Below are 19216 nucleotides of genomic sequence, written 5' to 3'. Positions count from 1 at the left end.
CAGATAATTTCTTGGTTGGAGACAGCAGTACGGAAATCCTTGAATGTGAATGAGGGTGCAGCACAATAAAGTTTCTGTATCTCGATTGTTTGGCTGGTGAAGGTTGGACGCTTTTAAAATACAACAGGCTTTAAGGAGTTGAGAAATGGTGGCCGACTGCTTGATTAGCTGAGATCTGCTGTTGTTCCTTTCAGGTTGGAGGTAATCAACGAACATCCCCACTTCCAACCTCATGATTGAGGGAAGGTCACCAAACCATCCTGCAGCAATGTCTTGAATTTGAGATGATTGACTTCCAACAACCACAACCATCTTCCTTTGTGGCTGGTCTGACTCCAACTAGTGGAGAGTTTTCTCCCTGATTCCCATTGACTCCAGTTTTGCTAGGGCTTCTTGATGTCATACCGAATGAAATGTGACAGTCACTCTCGCCAAACCTCTTCAATTATGTTCTTTTGTTCATGTTTGGCTAAGGCTGTAATGAGATCAGGAGCTGAGTGGCCCTTGTGGAATCCAAACTGAGCATTAATGAGCAGGCAGTTGCGTGCAAGTGCTGCTTGATAGTACAGTCTATAACATCTCCCACCACATTGCTGATGATCGAGGAATGGTAGTAATTGGTTGGATTGGATTTATCTTGCATTTTGTGCACAGAATGTACTTTGGCAATTTTCCACATTAGTGGGGAGATACCCAGTTTTGTAGCTATCCTGGAACAGCTTGGCTAAGGGAGCATCTAGTCAGGAGCATAAGTCTTTAGTACTATTGCCAGAGTGTTGTCAGGGCCCATTGCCTTTGCAGTATTCAATTCCTTTCACTACCACTTATATTTTTGTGTGTGCGTGAAATTCCATTCAGAGCGTAGACAAATTAAAAATCATATAAAATTTGCAGACCAAAGACAAGAAGCTATGAAATGGTGAAAAATGCTAATCAATGCTACTGCTGATATATAGGCTTATGCTACCTAAAAAAATGAGATTACCACAAGTCATTTCACCTAGAATTATTCCCATTAACAGACGGAGTAAGCTTTATTCTAAGCTAGATTCAAATCCAAACCTAGAGACGGGAGCACAGTATGTAGAACACTTCACCATCCAGTCCCTTAGTAGTTTTTACAAATAAACAGGACAGACTTTTTTTTAAACAAAAGAACTGTGTCAGACAGTACACATAGAATGAGCAGTATCAAAGTTGGTCAGATTACTACAGCATTTGGCTGGGATTTTCTGGCAAAGTCGGTCAATGGATACAAAAATCGGTGTCACACCCGCCAACCAAAATGGCATTTCTTTTGTGCTGTATTGTGCACTCCCAGCTGAAGTAATCAGTAATTGGCAGAGATCATGCCACATTGTTGGCGGGCAGCCTCTGGTTCGCTCACCCCTCCATGACTTAAGAGCCTGGATGTCATATTTAATGGGTTCCCCTGAACAGTGTTCATGCTCTTATCAGCTTGAGAAAGCTGCAGAAAACAAAACCCGAAGTGAGGAAGCATGCAGCACCCAAGTTTTGTGACAGCTCACTGGAATGCTTGTTGGATGCAGTAGAGGCCCGCTTGGGTGTCCTCTACCCCTGCCTTGGACTCTGGGTGCAGGATTGAAAGCATGTTGACCAATCCAGCTTGGGAGGTGGTGACAGAGGTGGTCAATGCAATGAACTTCAAAAGAGGTCAGCCACCCAATGCAAGAAGAAGGTGAATGATCTCTTCCATTCTGCCAGGGTAAGTCACCCATCCCATCATTTTCAAATCTCACACTCACAAACTCGTGACCTATTCACAAGAATCTTGCTCACAGCCACTTCAAGGGATGTCACCACTCATTCTCACACCATCTCACATTTCCGTCTGGCCTCATCTCTTCTGGGACTTGCATCCTTATCTTGTCCAGGGCTCCGCTCACCACCCATACATGTCAGGAATCCTTGTCATCTACACTTGTATATGACTTCCTGACACTGCCTCTATCTGCCATTATGCAGGACAAGTTGGCACACAATAAAAAGGCATACCATACTGGCAGAGCAATTGCAGAGACCAAGGTCTGTTCTGGCTTTAAGAATAGAGCCATCCAACTGGCTAGTGAGGGTGTGGTCCATGCCTGCACTGACGGCAAGGTTAACCACGCTCAATCAAGTGAGGATCCTGCACTACAGCACCCATCAGAGAACCATACTGTGAGTGATGACTCTTATTTCTCAGTCCCCTGCCGTGTACTAATTTTGGGCAGCACAGTGGCTAGCAGTGCTGCCTCACAGTTCCAGGGACCTGGATTTGATTCCCAGCTTGGGTCCTGGCACGTCTTTCCCATGTTTGCATGGGTTTCCTTCGGGTGCTCCAGTTTCCTCCCACAGTCCAACGATGTGCGGATTAGATGCATTGGCCATGCTAAATTGTTAGAGGCATTAGCGAGATAAATATGTGGGTTTACGGGGATAGGGCCTGGGTAGATTGCTGTCGCTGCAGACTCAATGGGCCGAATGGCCTCCTTCTGCATGGTAGGTATTCTGTTCTATTTCTCTGTTCTTTCGCAGACCTCTCTACAAAGCAGCCAAGGTCAGGCATGTGTCAGGCCACTGACTCCAGCCCTGAGATCTCAGATGAGGAATCTGAGGGGAGCCATGTTGAAGACCTGCCACAGAGCTCACCCACACCCTTCACCAATGCAAGACACACACCTTGGTGGGATCTAGTTTTAGAGTAGTGGTGGGGTCAGAATCTGGTGAACACAGTGCACTGTTTGATTTACAGCAGGCAGAGGGAGGGACACCCCAGGTTGCTGGCACTGGAGGCCAGGAGTCTGCTAAGTCCAAGTCAGATGACAAACCTCCAGACTCGGTCTTCAATCTAGTGGAGATTCAGCAACGTCGTGGCATGTCAGCTGCACTCGCCAGATTGCAATGTACGATGGAGGAGTTCATCCGCCTTCAGTCTGAGATGATAGCGCTGACATGCCAATACATGAAGTCAACACTATCAGGTTAGCAGCTACTGTGGAAACCTTGGTCCATGACATTGGCCCTGTACTGCTGCAGGAGCTATACTCCATTGCTGTAGCCTTTGGTTGCTTCCATCAGTGTCAGTTTGAGAGAGGGGGTGGGGAGGGGGAAGGCATTTTCATCTCATTGTCGCTGCCTCTCCTCAACGGCCTATCAGCATCCCTCAAGCACTGTAGGGAGGAAGACCAGCAGCTCGACACTGTGGGGTCATCCACCCAGGTGACTCTGGATAGCTTCCAGCTGATCCAAATCCCCTCCTCCTGTGACCCCATCAGCTCCAGCTCTATAGGCTGAGGACGTGCAACTGGCCTAGAGCAGGACTTCAAGAAAAGGCCAGGGTTCCCAAATCTTGGCCCTCCAGCATGCCCTCCAAAGTCATTACAGACAACAGAGTGGAGCAAACAGCAGGCTACCTCCATCTTTGCTACAGATTTTGGGGGAGTAGCAGGAAGAAGATGGAGCTGCACAGGTGTTAAACACTTGTGCATAATGTTTATGAATGCAAATACATTCTCAATCATTTCATGTCTCCTTGAGCTGTGTTAATGTCAATTAGGTGTGAAACCTTGGTCCCTGCACACACTAATGGCAAGTATCCTGGGTCTCTCTTCGGTGCAGTTTGTTAGCTTCTGATCACAATGAGTGTCCTATTTTAATGTCACTCTCCAGATCAGTCATCAGTTAACGTAGTGTAGATGCTGCAAAAACCTTGTACCCAAGCATCTCAGGGTCACTGGATGTGCTGTGTTGGCTCTGCACCTCCTATCTCATCTGCATTCTTTACAGGTGAAGGTGTGGTATTGAAGGGAACAGGTGATGATGCTAGTAGAAGGCTCATGTACTCTCAAACTCCATGCTCCTGCTGTCTCTCAGCAGTGTTGCCATGCTATGGCACAAAAACAGAAAAGGCTGGAAAAAAAATCAGCAGATCTGACAGCATTTATGGAGAGAGAATATTTTGAGTCAGATATACAGGCCCACACTGCCTGAAGATGTAGTCCCCACCATCCGTCTGCTGCCCAGACCGATTGCCGCCCCCCACCAAATGCAACTGCAGAGTGCGTAGCGGGGCCCTCTTCCCCCCTTCCCCAATTTGATGCAGGTTGCCCAGTGCCTCCTCCCTTCCAGGCTCCATCCCTTCCAGGCCATGTGCACAGACCCTTGCCCTTGGTCTCTTTGGGGTTCTCAATGGCCTCCGATTCTAGCAGTGAGGCTAACACAGCTGTTCCCAGTGGAGCTCATGGGGAGCAGATGTTTTCCTCGCCGGAGAGAACGTCTCCTGGTAAGGCCATAAAAGCAAGTGACCCTGGACGACTGAGCACTGGGCTCACTGCACGCATGTAAATCAGCATTGTGATATATTTAAATAAGTTCTTTAGCCTTTCGCCGGAAATGGGCAAGGGGCTGACCACGCAGAAATCTGGTTCCAGTAAGGTCGCGAGAGCCGAGAAATCAGGCACGATCCTGATTTCTCAGCTCTCGTCTGATTTTACCAGCTCACTCCGCCCGTTGATGGATGGGGTGAACTGGTAAAATTCTGCCCAGTGACTATGCCCTCGCAGCACCAGGTGGAAAGGAGTTCCAAAAACATTCTGAGAGAAGAAATTCCTTCTCATCGCAATCTTAAATTGGCATCCCTTTATTCTGAGACTATGCCCTCTAAATCTAGACTTTCCCATGTGAGGAAACATCGTCTCAGCATTTACCCTATCAAACCCCTTAAGAATTCTATATGTTTCAATAAGATCATCTCATGGTCACTTCAAAGGGGTGTTCAAACTTGTCCTGTCACCCAATAGTTTTCCTGTTCTATAAGATTGTTGATTTTGAAGGTTTGGCACAAGGGAAGCAATCATTGCCACTTTGAGGAGTCAATGTTTCTTAAGCAGACAAATTGCTTCACTTGCCTGACTGCATGCATGTCAGTTGAATTGACGTTAGACTGTCTCCTAATCCCGGAGTGAAAAATCCCAGTATTCATTTCAGAAATTGAACAATTTGCCCCAGAAGAAAAAATTTCTTCAACTTCCTGATACGTCAGTGGTTCGTTTAATGAAAGTCTGTTCCCATACACACACCATGCTAAAAAAAATGGGAAAATGCCCTTGGAAATGATATGACTAATGCCACTGGTAGTTGATATGAGGGTCTGCTACACAACCTTTCATCAACATAAATGGTTTAAAGCTATATATAGGGCTGATCAAAATGCCTCTGGGGCAGCAGTAAAGGCCTATATTTAGGCATGAAGTCTTCCCTTCCTGTTCTTGGCAATTAACCTGTGACATTCTGTGAATGAAGGATACAGAAGTCCTGTTTAACCAGTGAAGTAAATTTATTGTAAATTCTGTTGTACATGAGCATTTTTCTTTGTTTTTATGGTTTGGATTGAATGGTCTGAAATAGAGGGTAATAGATACAAGAGTAAATGCAATTGATGTGCTGAAGCAATCTATTTACCAGATGGTTGTGAGTTTGTGATATACAGCGCTTTAAGTAATAATTGAAGCAGAGACTTTTTACACACTGAACATTTCAGAGTAGAATCAATAAGTGATGAAAGGAAAGGGGGATAAAGGGGTAGGGTACCTGAGACACACACACAACCTCCCCCCCCCCGGGCTAAATCTGGGCTGAATTTTACCAGTCATACTGAGATGAGCTGGGAGGTGGGAGGACACGTAATATGCTGGCAGAAGATGTTAGAATGCTTGATGACTTTGTACTACCTTGGGATAGTCCCAGAAGTGGGAATGGCAGTTCTTTGGTTACCTGCTGGCAGGAGGTGGGTGACCAGTGATTCCAATTAATTGTTATTTTATAATGGACACTCGGATTTTACCAGGGGTTGAATTAGAAATGGTTGAGAGCTTCAAGTTTTTAGGTGTCTAGATCACCAACAACCTGTTCTGGTCCCCCAAATGCCACCAACGCCTCTACTTTCTCAGAAGACTAAGGAAATTTGGCATGTCAGCTATGACTCTCACCAACTTTTACAGATGCACCATAGAAAGCATTCTTTCTGGTTGTATCATAGCTTGGTATGCCTCCAGCTCTGCCCAAGACTGCAAGAAACTACAAAAGGTCATGAATGAAGCCAATCCATCATGCAAACCAGCCTCCCATCCATTGACTCTGTCTACGCTTCCTGCTGCCTCAGCAAAGCAGTCAGCATAATTAAGGACACCATTGACCCTGGATAGTCTCTCATCCATCTTCTTCCGCCGGGAAAAAGATACAAAAGTCTGAGGTCACGTATCAACCCACTCAAGAACAGCTTCATCCCTGCTGTTTTCAGCCTTTTGAATGGACCTACCTGGTATTACACCCTAGCTATGACTGTAACACTACATTCTGCACTCTCTAGTTTCCTTCTCTATGAACAGTATGCTTTGTCTGTATAGCATGCAAGAAACATTACTTTTCACTGTAAGCTAATACATGTGAGAATAATAAATCAAATCTAATCAGATAAACCAAAGCGTCAGCACTATTCCCAGCCAGACTTTCCCGGTGTAGAAAGCCAAATAAACCATAATGGTCTCCCAGTGGCTTCCTGATAATGGGGGAGTTGGGAGTGTGGAACAGGAGAGAATGCAGCTTTCCTTAATGGTTACTCCATGGCCAACATGGCCCTCCACCCCCCATCCTCTTGTCCAGCCCTCATCAGCACCAAAGACAATGGCTGGCCCTGCGACTGGAGGGTTCACCCCTGCCTGCCTGGTCCCAACATGTAAATAAATATTCTTATCGGCCTGATGGTGCCTTAATACAGAGGCAACCTCTTCTCCCTTCAACGTCAGCAGTGCCTACCTCTATCGATAGCACGTTCCAGCATTCTAAGTTGCTGACCCTCTGATTGGGCTGGATTTTGTTTTGAATAATGTTTATTTATTAGTGTCACAAGTAGGCTTACATTAATACTGCAATGAAGTTACTGTGAAAATCTCCTAGTTGCCACACTCTTGTGCCTGTTTGGGTACACTGAGGGAGAATTTAGCATGGCCAATCCACCTAACCAGCATTTCTTTCAGGAGCAACTGGAGGAAACCCACACGGATACAGGGAGAACGTGTAAGCTCTGCACAGACATAACCCGAACTGGGAATTGAATCCAGGTCCCTAGTGCTGAGGCAGCAGTGCTAACCCTGTGGATCACTGTCCTCAATTGGACAGCATTCCCAGTGGTGTTTTTCAAAAATTGGCTGCTGCTGGTAAAACCACACCCAATTCCCCCTATACACATCTCCCAGCAATCCTGCTGTCGCACCTTCATGAGACCAGTCTTGCTTTCCTTCGCGGCGGCTAGACCTTATGTTATTTTGTGGAATCTAGCCCTCTGTGCAAGTCTCTGAATTATGACATTTCTCTGACTTAAGATGAGAGTGTTACAAAGTGATCCAAGTTGACACTACATGAGATTTGGTCTACTGATCATGGAAGGAAAAACACTGAAAAATTGGCCCATTTCCCTGTTTGAATTCCTACGTAATTCAGAGATTGGGTAGTTTCCACATGTACTTCTCCCAAGTGGCTATTCTTCACATGTTAGTGGACAATTCCATCATACAGGGGCCAATCTATGCCCCTTAAAAAATGAAGTGGGTGACACAGCCTTGGAATAAAATATGAACCAAAGCCCTAGACTCAAATCTACACTGCAGTAAATGCATCTTTCCATTGGATTGAAAAAAACTGAATTGGAGTTCAAGTGTATTTCAATTTAACATAAATTAATGCTTAATTTAATGCCCACCAGAATGTTCCAGAGTGTTTCACAGTGGAGGAGGGCGAGTAGTCTTGTGTGGCAACGACTGGGAAAAATTAGAAGCCCTACACCAGGCCCTAATTGATGTTGCTGACCCTAGTCGTGTGAGTATTGTTTTTAGAAACATCTCTTTGATATTTTCAGCATATACTTTAAACTTAGGGAGATGGGGTTGAAAAATAATACGATTTTCTCCTGTCACTTCCGTCTTCACCATTCGAGACTTGCAAGTGCAGTGACTATTGCATTTGATTATGTAACTGGTTATTTTGTAAATGTATGCAAATATAAACAGAAGTAGTGACATTAAACACAAATCTGTAGAAAACTGAAATAAAGGACGGGTCTATTTACCTAGCTATGCAATGGTAAATAGCTATGCTAGGTAAATATGGACTTTCCAACCAGGAGCACTGTTCAAACCTGTGGCTGATGTGATTTAGACTGTTGTTTGAAGGCATGCTTTGTTAGTCTCGGATAGGATATCTATAACGGTGACAGGATAAACAAAACAGGTAATCTAAAGAATATAATTTACATGGCATTAGGAGACATCCAAAAATTGGACTGTCTTGAACATCCCAATTTTAGATTAATTACTACATTCCTGGGTGTACTATTTGTATCAGGTGCCAATCTGCATGTGTATTGTTAACTTAAAAGAGAATAAATCTCAGGATATTGGTGTCACTAGCAACAACAGCTCATTCCTGCAGAAGGTGGTGCAGAGCATTCTTCTCGCACTGCTGGAATCTGTTTGGTGGCGGTAATCACAAAATGCTGTTGAATGGCCAGTTTCATGATTCTGAAACGTCAGCAATGGTGATAAATATCCAGCTCTGAATAAATGGAGGGGAAATTAGAGGTGATGGTGTTCCCACTCTCCTGCAGTCCATGTTGTTCTTATGGTGGGGCTGGTGGGTTTGTGTTGTTCCTCGGTTAGTATTTCTACCAGTGTGGGAATAAGGAAAGACCGGTAATTGGGTAATTGAAGGAGAAAAGCAAACATTTATAAAGGCAATAAAATATATATTTTCCAGATGTAACTAGATTTACCATGCAGCAGCTGACTGGGTAGTAATTTACCCATTCTGACAAAGTTCTAACATGGAATGCAAATCAACACATGTGTTTGGTATTTTATGACATTTTTACATTCAATCCCTTATGATTGAAGAGAAACTGCTGCAGCTTGGACCTGGATATATGAGGATCTGTTGATGTCTTTTTTTTTGTAGACATTCAGTCCAAAGCTTGTGCTTCTGGACCTCAGTGATATAGGGAATGTTCCTGAGATGGCTAAGGAAATCCTGGAATCCTATGGATGTGTGGATGTGCTAATTAACAACAGCAGTCTGAAAGTTAAAGGAGGTGCTCTCAATGTCACCTTAGAAATGGACAAGAAGATAATGGATGCAAACTACTTTGGACCAATTTCCCTGACGAAAGGTAACTAATAGCCTAAGGCTTTACCGTCAATAAGATGACACAAGATGATAAAAAAAATTACTTAAAAGTTGTGGACTTGGTAGCAAACTTAACTTTTAAATAAATTGACACTGTATTCTGGAGTAAAGGGACTTGTAATCAAAACAAGGTGCAGCAATAAAGGGCTATGAGAAATGCATAGAGTATTGAGGTGATTTTTGAGTGTCATTTCAATTTGATGGCAAGATGAATTACAGAGAGATTACCTAATAAACCTGATGACAATGGGTGACAGTCAAAAGTTGAGCATGGACATGGTAGTTGAGAGAGTAATACTGGAACCAGTTCCCGGTAACGTGCAGAGACCGAGGGCTAGCAGAGGAGGTAAATTGACAATTGATATGCTCTCATGACTGCGAGATACATTAGAAATAGGGCACCCAAACTTTGAGGCAGAAAGAAGTTTACCTGGGATATCAGAAACTAGGTTAACTCGAGAAGATGATCATCATTACAACAATAAAGGCTCATAAGAAATGTGACCAGGGTTGATAAAGTGTCAGGGACCCAGATTCGATTCCAGCCTCGGGTGACTGACTGTGTGGAGTTAGTATGTTCACCCCGTGTCTGCATGTTCTCCCTGTGTCTGCATGGGTTTCCTCTGGGTTTTCCTGTTTCCTCCCACAATCCAAAGATGTGCAGGTAGGTGTATTGGCCATACTAAATCGACCCTTAGTGTCCCAAGGTGTGTACGTTACACAGATTATCCATGGTGAATGTGCGGGGTAGAGGGCCTGGGTAAGATACTCACTCTGTTGAGAGTCAGACTTGATGGGCCAAATGGCCTCCTTCTGCACATTAGGTATTCTATGATTGGGCCATATGGCGCAGCAAACTGCTCTGCCATTCAGTAAACAAAGCAAAGAACAAAGAAAAGTACAGCTCAGGAATAGGCCCTTTGGCCCTCCAAGCCTGTACCGATCATGATGCCCTAATTAAACTAAAAAAAACCCTTCTGCCCTTACTTGGTCCATATCCCTCTGTTCCCTCCTATTCATGCACCCATCCAGATGTCTTTTACTTGTTGTTAATGTGCCTGCTTCCACCACCTTCTTTGGCAGTGAATTCCAGACATCCACCGCTTGCTGCATGAAAAAATTTTCCCACACATCTCCCTTAAACTTTCCCCCTCTTACCTTGAATCTGTGCCCCCTTGTAATTCCACCCATGGGAAAAGCCTCTGACTATCCATCCTGTCTATGCCTCTATCAACCTCTATCAGGTTTCCCCTCAGCCTCCATTTTTCCAGTGAGAACAATCCTAGTTTATTCACCTCTCCTCAGAGCCAACACCCTCGAGACCAAGCAACATCCTGGTGAACCTGCTTTGCACTCTCTCCAAAGCTTTTATGTCCTTCTGGTAGTGTGGTGTTACAGCCATTTTATATCTTAGGACTTAGGTGAGGGGTTTGAGTAGCCATGTTTTCTGATTATACAGAGCAAGGTGGGAAAGTTAGCAGGAAAACACAGAGGTTGCAAAAGGCTATAGACAGACAACTGATTGGCAAAAATGTGGCAAATGGAATATAGTGTGAGGAAATGAGGTGTTATCCACCCTGACAGGAAACATAAAAAAGTCAAATATTTGTTAAAAAGTGAAAGATTGAGAAATGTAGCTAATCAGAAGAATCGGTGGTCTGTAACATGCTGGTAGCAATTAGGAAAGCAAATGGTATGTTAGCCTTTATTACAGAACAATTGGAGTATGGAAATAAATAAATCTTACTTTAATTACATAGTCATAGACCACACCTGGCATACGGATAGCACAAGAATGTAGAGTTGAGGTAGAAATCAGCCAGGATCAAAATAAATGATGGAGCAAGCTCAAATTGCTGCATGGTCTGCTCTTGTTCCTGTTTCTTATGTTCGTGTGTTAAAATACTGCAGATGCTGGAAATCTCAATTTCAGGCTATGGATATGGATATGGAAAATCATAGAATGACTTACTCTAGTTGACATTTTTAAGCTGAAAATGACAAAATTAACAGCAGGGGTCTACTACAACCTACAAGGTTAGGTCGAGACAATTGTTTACTGCATGAGAAAATAAGAGGGGTAATTAAATGACTGCAATTCTGGAGAGGAGCTGTGCTCTCAGGAAGTCAATTCAAAGTGATTTAATTCAATGTTCAAACATTTATCAGTGCACCATATCAAAGGGAAATGCAAGAGTTTGCTATAATTTCAATGCAGGCTTTTACAGTTGGCCATACAAAGTTTTCTTTCTCTTCACAGAACTTCTTCCATCGATGATCTCCAGACATAGTGGTCAAATTGTGTTAGTCAACAGCGTCCAGGGGAAATTAGGACTCCCATTTCGTGCAGCCTGTAAGTTTATACATGCTGTGAGATCGATTTGTCTACTATTATCCTAAAAAAGGGCCTATCAGTGCATGCAGATGGCACACTTCATTATTAAGTGTGAAACAGTTTTAGCATGGGTGTTTCTGATCCATGCTTCTAATTTCCAACCTGAAACATTTTCCAAACTTCAAAGTTGCTGACCAGACAACAATTAACCCCCTTGTTTGCTTTGCAAAGATCAGACCTAATAAAATCATTAAACTACAGCATCTTAGTAGCGTGCTTGTTTCAGCATTACATGGTAACACACTAATACTTTCCAAATAAAGCAGTGTTTTGCAAAGCTGCTTCAAGAATGTAAACTGTTATTTTCTTAACTTTGAAGAGGGAATGAATACCATTGGAAATTTGAAATTTTTGGCTTTCAAGTCTCAGATTCCCACAGGTAAACAAGTGCCATAAACCCTCTGATTCAGTTCACTGACATTTAGATTCCATTACAATTTCCCAGGCCAGATTGATTTATTTTCAATGTTTAAACAAGAAAAAGACCATGTCCCTCTGTTTCTTTAACTGGATGTTGCAAGCATGGGATTCAACTGAGATTAGATTTTAAATATGGTCATGTAAATTGAGTAAACAGATAAGGGAATCAGCAAGGGCAGGGATGATCCTGTTAATATAAATTCAAAACCTCCACTCTACAATTTCTTCACCAATTGCATATTGTGGGTCCTTGAGGTTCAAAACCTGTCACGTGCAACATCCTTACAACCTTTCCAGTGAATGTAACGAAACAAACAACACAAACGTTTTAGGAGGTGCTGAGGAAAGCAACAAAAACGAGTATAAGGAGTGGTGAGGAAAGCTTATGGAAGGTCAAGGTCTACAGTCCAGAGGAAAGATTTAAACAGACACGTATCATGAGCTTTGATAATCACAACTCCTTTTAGCCTTTTGGCTAAGATCAAGTGTCGGTTCAAGCCCATGATGGGGTGCAATGCCTTATCTTGTCAGCTTAGATCTTGCTTGTCTCTCTTGTGGGGACCGTGAATTGGATTCAATTACAATTTGAACTTTAAGGATGGAATAAAAGAAATTACAATCCTGGTATGTTCTAGTTACCTAAGCCCAAAACTTCCCATATTTCAGTAAACGTTAGTGAACATTTGTAACCTCACTCAGGATGAATGTAAAGGTGATTCATGTGGAAATAGTAATTAGAAACTGATATATTTTCTGTTCTGAAATTAGGATTAAACTTCATAGTTGACATAGAACAGTGGAAGCTCATAATGGCATCATGTTCTTTTCCACTCATGATATCATAGAACCTTCAGCCTGGAAGGGGGTCCTTCAACCTACTGTGCTGCTGAAACAACTATCTTCTTAGTCATACTCTCTTTCCTCTTATTCCAAAGGCCCTGTAAATATTTCCTTTTCAAGTATGTATCCAATTCCCTTTGAAACTTACTTTTGAAACTGATCACGCTGCTTTTTCGGCAGTGCATACCAATTCATTATTCAAGTGGGGGAATAAGCAATCTCTAACTGAGATAAGAGAAAAAGTACAGTAGTTGCCATTCATGGCAGGATGTTTCATTTCCGCAAAAAAAAGAACTACAAATTTATATTCTTACTGTGTATTTTTTCCCATGCAGATGCTGCTTCTAAACACGCAATACAAGCCTTTTTTGATTGCCTGAGGGCTGAAGTTGCAGAATTTGGGATCACTGTGAGCACTGTGAGCCCAACATTCATTCGCTCCTATCACCAAATGCCGGAGGCTGGGAATTGGGAGGCATCCATTTGGAAATGTGAGTATCAGCGTCTTTAATCATTAATTTTAAACAAGGCCCTAAGGCTCTTGAAAAAAAAGCTGTCTGTATGAGCATTTCTTAATTGATACGTATCTTGCAACTCCCAAGTGTGTGAGTCTTTGGGCGATTGAAACCAATTTATTTTTGGTGGGAATTGTTGCCCTTGCAGAATGATGATTGATATAAACTGAATTTCAAACCTGCTCTTGGAATTTCATGAAAGTAGTGGTCAATTCCTTGGTTTCATCTTTAATATCAGCAACATGAAAGGAACCTATCTTTGTCCTCACGCTGATTTTCAAACGATTCTGTGTTCGTGCCAAGGAACCGAGATCTAGGATTGATGTGACATTCATTAACTCAGAACCAACTTGCACTGTATAAACAAATCCTTATCATTCTATTCCTTGATATCAGTTTTAACTTTTAAAAAAATCTTTCATGGGATTTGTGCATCATTGGCTAGACCAACATTTAACACCCATTCTTAAATGCACTTGAGAAGGTGGTGGTGAGCTGGTTTGTTGAATTGCTGCAGTCCATATGGTGTTCCCATGCATCTGCTGTTTTACTTCTTCTAGGTCAGTGATGAGCGACCTGCAGCCTGGCAATCTGTGGCCCAGAAGCCACATGCGGCCCACAAGACATTTTGTTGACTTGCCCTGCACACAGTTGCCAAATTCCACTGGTTTCCATCCCCTAGCTTTTTTCCCCACAGATATAACTGACATGATAGGCATGTAAAGCAAGGGCACATGAAGCGAGGTGTGTGCTGATTGCACACAGCATTGGCTGTCAGAGCCGTGCGCTCCCTCTGCTTCCAATCAAATGTAAATATTTCTTGTTCTTAATAATTGAATTTGATGACATTTCTATTAATGTATGAATGATTAAGCATTTTCTATAACTTATGAAATATTTAGCATTTATTAAATGTATTTAATCTTATTCAAGGATCATAGTTAGTGAACGAGCCTGATTTGAATCTTGCGGCTCAGTGAGATGAAGGAGGGCCACTCAGGCAGCCCACTCACTATCCTAATTTGCCCTCACTGTTCTAGGTGATAGAGTTTTGGAATGTCAAAGGAGCTTTAGTGAGATGCTGCATTGCATCTTGTAGATGCTGCATTGCATCTTGTAGATGGTACACACTGCTGCATCGGTGGTGGAGGAGATGAATGTTTAATCTGGAAGGAGGGCAATCAAGTAGGCTGTTTTAATGGTGTCAAGCTTCTTGAGTGCTCATCCAAGCAAGTGGATTATACCCACTGTATTGTAGATGGTGTATTGTAGCTTTTGGTTAGTCAGGAGGTGGGTTACACTCCATAGAATTCCCACTTCTTGTAGGCACATTTATAAGGCTGGTCCAATTCTGTTTCTGGTCAATATTAACTTCCAGGATGTTGATAGTAAATTATATATTATTTACATAACTGTTACGTAAGATGATACAGCAGACCTTAGAGTACAGTAATTGCTAATTCATATCATTAAAATAAACAACCGTGTGTTTCTTTGAGCCAACAATGTTGACCAAGAATATTGGCCAGGCCATCCATTGCTTTCCTTCAAATTGTGACATGTGATTTTAGATCTGATAAGGATAGACAAATGAAATCATGGTTGAAAGACAATAATCCACAAATAATCATAGAAGAAGCAGGCGTCCATCCAAGGAAATGTGTTTGGGAGAAATCTTAATTGTGTTCTCTCTTTCATTGTTTTTTGCTATTTAGTTTTTTTCAGGAAGTGGGCCTATGGTGTTCACCCAGTGGAAGTAGCAGAGGAAGTGCTGTACACGGTGAACAGAGGCAGCAAGGAAGTGATGATCGGGAACCCAGTGCCCAAAGCATTTGTTTATTTAAGAACATTCTGCCCTGAGATCTTTTTTGCAATTGTCGCTGCTGGAATCTCAAACCAACCCATAGCAGAAGAAGAACAATAATTTTCTTTGCTTGTACGTTACTGTCTCTACATCTTTATTGCTCCATCTTTCCTTTTGTCTCTTCCATTTTTTTCTGCTTACTGTTTCCTTTCTGATCCACTTATCTCTCCCAGTTTGCCTGCTTTGAGAAGCTACTTACATGAACATCACTCCACTTTCCTGTCTTCTGCTTTCCCTTTCTATCCTGAAGAGTTATATCATCTGTTTCCTCTTTAGAGGCTCACTGGTGTAAATCGAGGCAGGTCACGTAAAATTGGGTTGCATTCTCTTGACAATAGGAGACTGAGCATAATCTGATAGAGGTGTTTAAAATGTCAAAGGGATTTGACAGGGTAGATCCATATAAACAATTACCTTTGCCCTAGGGAATCAAAAGAGTGACATAACCTTAAAAAAAGCATGGTCATTCAGGAGCAAAATCAGGAGACACAAAAAGTTGTAGGAATCTGTAATTCATTTCCCCTTAAGAGGCTGTCAGTGCCAGGATAATTGGTGCTTGCAGGAAATAGACAGATTTAAGTTAAGTAAGGATATTAGGGTTTGTGGAGCAAAAACAAGTAAATGGAGTTGAGGCACAGATCAGCAGAATAGGTTCATGTCGCTGAATAACCTAATATGTTCTACCTTTGCACTTATCACTTTTGCTCTTTAATATCAAAAAGAGTCAAGCTGCATCCAAACAATTTTACAAATTTTAGATTGAAACAATTAAATCACTCTTATACAACAGTTTCAAAATACTTGGGAAAGGAGCAGTAATGTTGTGCCTTTGCAGACAAGCTGGATAATTTGGCCCTCTAGATCAGAGAAGGACAACTGAAATACAGGAAAAGAAAGTTAGACAAAGAAAATGTGAACACTGAAAGGACTGAAGTATTGAGGTAAAAAATATATCGATCAGTTTTCTAATTCATGTATAAAAGCAAATTATTACGGATGCTGGAATTTGAAACCAAAAGAGAAAATGCTGAAAAATCCCAGCATGTCTGACAGCATCTGTAAGAAAAGAGCTGATGTTTTGAGTCCAGATGACCCTTTGTTAAAGCTAAAAGGCATAGAAAGTGGGAGATATTAAAATAACCCCCACCTTGTAAAATGCCCCCTTTGCAGAGGCCCCCCACACATAAGGCCCCCAGTCATTGTGCATAAGCCAGGCCATAGCCCCACTCCCACTCAGACCCCACACCCACTAAGTCCATGCACTCCTGGCACTGCTCTGGCACACTTATGGTGCCAAGGTTATGCCCCCAGCCACCCAGGTCTTCAATGGCCTCCAATTCCTCCTGGCCTGGCCATCACGCCTAGTCTCTGCTGAGGGAAGCATCCTGGAGACCGGAAACAGCCGTCTCAGATGTTCTAATAGGATTGAAATGCAGTCAATCCTACAGAAATTGGCTTCGTGCCCTTCTTGGGTGCAAAGCCAATCCTGCTGGCAAAACAGGGCCAGGAACATGCAATTTTACCAGCTCACTGCACTGATTGACCAGCATGGTGGCCATTGAGTCTAGGCAAATAGAAAATGTCAAAACTGAAATTGATAGATTTTTGTTTGGCAAGGGTGTATTATGGATGAAGTTGAGATACGGATCAGCTGCAATCTAACTAAATGGCAGAAAAGGCTTTAGGGGCTGAGTGGTCTCCTCCTGCTCCTGGATTCCTACTTCCTTTCAACTTGCAATTGGAATAATTTGTTTGTGGGACAACTCTAACAAGGTCATAACATGCTCTTATTGATTCCATTTTCAGCAACAAAAGTAAAACTAAGTAGATTCAGTGGTTTGTCACAAGCGATGGGCTGGTATGAATGTAACTTAAAAAAAACTCTTAACACAATGGTGCATACCAGCTCCATAAACAATGGGCCCTAATTGAAATCAGTGTGGCATTTCAATTTATTTTATAAATAACATTAATTTTGAACAAGAGACAGGAAATTGGGATTGGAGTATAATTAAGCACATTTTATATCTGATTGACGCCTGAGATCTCCATAGGGCACACAATAGCTGACTGGTTATCATTTCGCATTCAACGAACAGTAAGTCAATCAAAAGAAAAAATGCTCAATCCTCAAGCATCTACACAACATACTTCATGAGTTTAGATATTCACAGTATCCTGGTGCTATTTCATGAGGTATCTGTTTATAGCATGTGCATTTTAATGACTTATCTTCGCATTGTAAATAAATATCACTTGAGGCAATTATCGCTGTCACACCAAACCCACATGATGATTTAGTATTTACACAATCAGAAATAAAACTAACTTTTTACACCCCCTCCACATCTTCTCCTGATGGTGCTGACTCATGATAACATATGGCTCCACATGGTACCACAACAGTCCTCCAGTAGTGAGGTGCCACAGCTAAATTTGATCCTATTTTCAATCATGTTCCATACACAGGCACGTTCCAGTATATATAAAGCAGCCAAATATAAGAACCCTGACTAGACTTTCTGTTCTTATAGATTAGGTGAAACTCAGATAAAATTGCAGTGGCTCCACTGTCATTGCCACTGAAATTAATCAACATCAATTGAAGATTAAACTTGAAACATTCTGATCAGTGTAAATTAGTACCAAATTTTGAGGTGCATTCACCCACCAAGTAATTTAGGGAGCCTCATCTTTACTGATTTATTAAATACAGGAATTTGAGAAACATGTCCTGAACTAAATTAATTATGCTTTGACAAAATTACTCTCTGTGACATTAAATAAGATATCGTGCATCCTATAATATTCCCATCTGCTAATCTAATGGATTAATGCTTGCAATTTAAATAGCTGACAGCAAAATGGAGGACAAACATATTGTGCTTTCCTCTGTCAGCTCTGCCAACTCTGATCTCTTGTCCACAATATGGACTGAACAGGTCTGTATGCAATATTAGTCATGTCAGAAAAAATATACAATGTGCTTGTGCATTCTTAAATGTTATAGCTTTAACGGGAAATCTTTTATTGCTCTGTGGAATTTACCTCTAATAAAGCAATACATTTAATTCCCTGTGTTGTTCAAAATTACCTTCTCAATGAATTACATGATGTGGAGATGCCAGGATTGAACTGGATTGGGCACAGTAAGAAGTCCCACACACCAGATTAAAGTTTATTTGGTATCACTCACCTGATGAAGGAGCAGCTCTCCGAAAGCTTGTGATAGCAAATAAACCTGTTGGACTTTAAACTGGTGTTATGAGACTTCTTACAATGAATTACATGGCACTCAGCACCTTATTAAGAATATTTAGAATTTCATATTTCTGGTCTGATCACTGGGTTCCTTATACTGAAAGTATTGGCTTGGTAATACTTGCCTTAAGAGTGGTGTGAGTTGGCAGCAGCAAGATATACTTCAAGCTCCATGTAGCTGTTTGGTCAAGCAAAGCAGGGCTTCGAGCATTAAGTTCTGAGTCAGTATGCATCTGTACCAAGCTCTGCTTACTGACCAATAAATACCAGTTAACGCTATAATGCCCAGAGACAAACTATTGATGTTGCCCACTCACTTACTTTGCTTAATTTTAAAGATTCTTTCAGCCTTCTGCACTACTTGAGCACTGTCGTGGGCTGGGAGACATCAGTGGGGGGGGGCCTGTAGCAGGACTCACGACTGACATCCAGCCAACTGGGAATCTCCCAGGTTATGTTTTTCCCTGGCACCAAGTGGGTGTGGCCAGAGCCTACTTTTGTGGGGGGTGGGGAATCCACTGCACACTCTGCAATGGTGCCAGTGGGAGAGGGAGGGAGGGGGCAATCAGAGCTAGCCATAGGTGTGGGCAGTCAGGGCAGGTCATGAGAGGGTGGGGGTGATCAGGGCTGGCCAGGGGGCGTTTGGGAGACAATCGGGAAGGCTGGTGATCGGGATGCTGGCGA

General features: G+C 42.3%; 1 protein-coding gene across 2 annotated transcripts in view; it reads left to right on the top strand.

Moving 5' to 3' along the window:
* Positions 1-18325, top strand: part of dhrs7cb (dehydrogenase/reductase (SDR family) member 7Cb) — a 36977-nt gene extending 18652 nt beyond the window's left edge. For both annotated transcript variants that reach the window (XM_080209082.1, XM_080209083.1), the window contains exons 3-7: positions 7763-7875; positions 9010-9220; positions 11498-11590; positions 13228-13383; positions 15123-18325. In XM_080209082.1, coding sequence (XP_080065208.1) covers positions 7763-7875; positions 9010-9220; positions 11498-11590; positions 13228-13383; positions 15123-15331 — 782 coding nt within the window. In that variant the 3' untranslated portion in view covers positions 15332-18325. The remainder of the gene's footprint in view (positions 1-7762; positions 7876-9009; positions 9221-11497; positions 11591-13227; positions 13384-15122) is intronic.
* Positions 18326-19216: the final 891 nt, after the last annotated feature.

The sequence above is a fragment of the Carcharhinus amblyrhynchos genome, chromosome 21, assembly GCF_965287045.1.
Source record: "Carcharhinus amblyrhynchos chromosome 21, sCarAmb.v2.hapA, whole genome shotgun sequence".
NCBI classification, from domain to species: Eukaryota; Metazoa; Chordata; class Chondrichthyes; order Carcharhiniformes; family Carcharhinidae; genus Carcharhinus; species Carcharhinus amblyrhynchos.
This window is presented reverse-complemented; position numbering and strand designations above follow the sequence as displayed.